This window comes from Maylandia zebra, linkage group LG23, assembly GCF_041146795.1.
Source record: "Maylandia zebra isolate NMK-2024a linkage group LG23, Mzebra_GT3a, whole genome shotgun sequence".
Classification (NCBI taxonomy): Eukaryota; Metazoa; Chordata; class Actinopteri; order Cichliformes; family Cichlidae; genus Maylandia; species Maylandia zebra.
In genome coordinates, this window is record NC_135188.1 from 32005638 (window position 1) to 32009240 (window position 3603).

Genomic DNA, 3603 nt, shown 5'->3' on the forward strand with positions numbered 1-3603 from the left:
CCACTGTTGTTGGCTGAGGCCATACACTTTACACCAGGCACAGTGCTTCCTGTGAGGCCATCTTCACCACACCAGGGCCTGTACTGTTGGATGAGGACATCCACATTACACCAGGGACAGTTCTTCTTGTGCGGCCATCATCACCACAACAGGGCCTGTGCTATTTGCTGATGCCATCCACAATACACCTGGGCCTGTGGTGCTGACCAATATCATGCACAATTCACCAGGGCCAGTGGTGTTGGCTAAGGCTATTCACATTACACCAGGGTGTGTGGTGCTGACCAATACCATCCACATTTCACCAGGGCCAGTGTTGTTGGCTGGGGCCATCCACATTACACCAGGGACAGTGCTTCCTGTGAGTCCATCATCACCACACCAGGGCCTGTGGTGCTGGCCAATACCATCCACATTTCCCCAGGGCCACTGTTTTTAGCTCAGGCCTGTGACAAAGTGGCTAGGACAGAATTCATTTGCCATTTGTCACTTGCGTATATTGTTATTCTGTGTTCTGTTATTTTACAGTCAGCCATAATGCTTTCATTTAGACATTGCTGGTGTAACTTCTCTTAACACTAGTGATGGGACGTTCTGTATCGAGGCTTCGGAGCGTGTGTCGAGTAATGGAGGGGGCGTTTCCGCGAAGCGCGTATCGAGGCTTGCTTCATTTATGGGAGGAGCTGAAAATGATGACGTCCGAAGCCTCGCTGCCCGGCTGTACCACGTGACTGGTTCATGAAGTGGTTCGAACTTTGCCGCGAGATATGACAGCGATATAAACCCCTCAGACTTCATTCAAAAATGTGGGTGTTTGATGGAGAGTTGCGGTTAGTGAGAGTTTGGAGACCGTATGGAGGTTTATGAGAGTGAGGAAAGTCAGGAGAGAATGGAGCCAGCTAAGAAGAGGAGGATGTCCTCCCCTGTGTGGGAACATTTTGATCTTATTCCTCCCAACAAGGTATTTCTACAGAAGATGTATTTTCATGATACTGATGGTGCAATACAATTTATGTTGAGCTGTCTTGACTTTTGTACAAGGTGAAGTGTTTGCTATGTGCCAGGGAGCTGGGATATAACAGCAACACCTCATCCATGCTTAGGCACTACAGAGCTTTGCATGAGAATAAGGGGAACACCGATCGTGGAGCAAGACCAGGTGAGCCATCAAATGCAATGATAATATAGGATGCAGTAATGTTACTAAATGATATAACAATATTATACAACTGTTATAAGTTACGTGTGTGATATTTATATTTGTGCTTTATCTTTATTGTCTTTCCTCAGGAGAACAATCTCAAATAGATGAAGACCTGGTCAGCATGGTGATTGAGGACTCACAGCTATTTAGCATTGTGGAGGACAAAGGATTCAAAAGATTTGTTAAATCATTAAATCCTAGCTATGTTCTCCCCACTAAAATGTCATAAAAGCAGTGAAAATTTAGTTTTTACAGAATAAAATGTGAACAGGCAGGACTGAGGCTCAAAGCCTCAGTGTGTAGCTGTCCATACCTCAACGTTACAAAAGCACAACCACTGTCCACACCCCAACCACACCTCACCTCACAGTAAATGATCATTTCCATTTCAAGCATTTCCAAATAATCATTTCCCATACTGCCACTATAAATATACACAGTATACTGCCATCACTACAATATACATGTTTTACACACTCCTTTTGTTGTTGACATTTACAGGCTGTGTGCAAAATGCCACACTCTTCAAATTCATGCCAGCTATTATTTTTACGTCCAGTAGGTGTCCTGCTAGAGCAAATGAAGCTTCATGAAGCTTCGCGTTGGGGTGAACCAATTGGATGAAAAGCTTCAGTGCTTCATGGGGCTTCATCTGCCCATCACTACTTAACACACAATATCCCGGGTTTTGTTTGTGGTAGTAGTAGTTACATTCTTTACATCCATGCATGTGTTTTAAAGCAAACACTAGTGATGTGACGTTCTGTATCGAGGCTTCGGAGCGTGTGTCGAGTAATGGAGGGGGCGTTTCCGCGAAGCGCGTATCGAGGCTTGCTTCATTTATGGGAGGAGCTGAAAATGATGACGTCCGAAGCCTCGCTGCCCGGCTGTACCACGTGACTGGTTCATGAAGTGGTTCGAACTTTGCCGCGAGATATGACAGCGATATAAATCCCTCAGACTTCATTCAAAAACGTGGGTGTTTGATGGAGAGTTGTGGTTAGTGAGAGTTTGGAGACAGTTTGGAGACAGTTTGGAGGTTTATGAGAGTGAGGAGAGAAAGTCAGGAGAGAATGGAGCCAGCTAAGAAGAGGAGGATGTCCTCCCCTGTGTGGGAACATTTTGATCTTATTCCTCCCAACAAGGTATGTAAATTTCTACAGAAGATGTATTTTCATAATACTGATGGTGCAATACAATTTATGTTGAGCTGTCTTGACTTTTGTACAAGGTGAAGTGTTTGCTATGTGCCAGGGAGCTGGGATATAACAACAACACCTCATCCATGCTTAGGCACTACAGAGCTTTGCATGAGAATAAGGGGAACACCGATTGTGGAGCAAGACCAGGTGAGCCATCAAATGCAATGATAATATAGGATGCAGTAATGTTACTAAATGATATAACAATATTATACAACTGTTATAAGTTACGTGTGTGATATTTATATCTGTGCTTTGTCTTTCCTCAGGAGAACAATCTCAAATAGATGAAGACCTGGTCAGCATGGTGATTGAGGACTCCCAGCCATTTAGCACTGTGGAGGACAAAGGATTTAAAAGATTTGTTAAATCATTAAATCCTAGCTATGTTCTCCCCACTAAAAAGGTCATAAAAGCAGTGAAAATTTAGTTTTTACAGAATAAAATGTGAACAGGCAGGACTGAGGCTCAAAGCCTCAGTGTGTAGCTGTCCATACCTCAACGTTACAAAAGCACAACCACTGTCCACACCCCAACCACACCTCACCTCACAGTAAATGATCATTTCCATTTCAAGCATTTCCAAATAATCATTTCCCATACTGCCAGTATAAATATACACAGTATACTGCCATCACTACAATATACATGTTTTACACACTCCTTTTGTTGTTGACATTTACAGGCTGTGTGCAAAATGCCACACTCTTCAAATTCATGCCAGCTATTATTTTTACGTCCAGTAGGTGTCCTACTAGAGCACATGAAGCTTCATGAAGCTTCGCGTTGGGGTGAACCAATTGGATGAAAAGCTTCAGTGCTTCATGGGGCTTCATCTGTCCATCACTAGCAAACACTACTAACTAGTGATGGGACGTTCTGTATCGAGGCTTCGGAGCGTGTGTCGAGTAATGGAGGGGGCGTTTCCGCGAAGCGCGTATCGAGGCTTGCTTCATTTATGGGAGGAGCTGAAAATGATGACGTCCGAAGCCTCGCTGCCCGGCTGTACCACGTGACTGGTTCATGAAGTGGTTCGAACTTTGCCGCGAGATATGACAGCGATATAAACCCCTCAGACTTCATTCAAAATGTAGGTGTTTGATGGAGAGCTGCGGTTAGTGAGAGTTTGGAGACAGTTTGGAGGTTTATGAGAGTGAGGAGAGAAAGTCAGGAGAGAATGGAGCCAGCTAAGAAGAG

At 44.2% G+C, this 3603-nt stretch overlaps 1 protein-coding gene across 1 annotated transcript; it reads left to right on the forward strand.

Annotated features, from left to right (window-relative positions):
* The first annotated feature begins 585 nt into the window (after positions 1–585).
* Positions 586–1433, forward strand: LOC143415128 (uncharacterized). The gene is made up of 3 exons (XM_076880572.1): positions 586–961; positions 1042–1159; positions 1291–1433. Exons 1-3 carry the CDS (start codon positions 854–856, stop codon positions 1431–1433), a joined length of 369 nt encoding a protein of 122 aa, XP_076736687.1. The 5' UTR covers positions 586–853.
* Positions 1434–3603: the final 2170 nt, after the last annotated feature.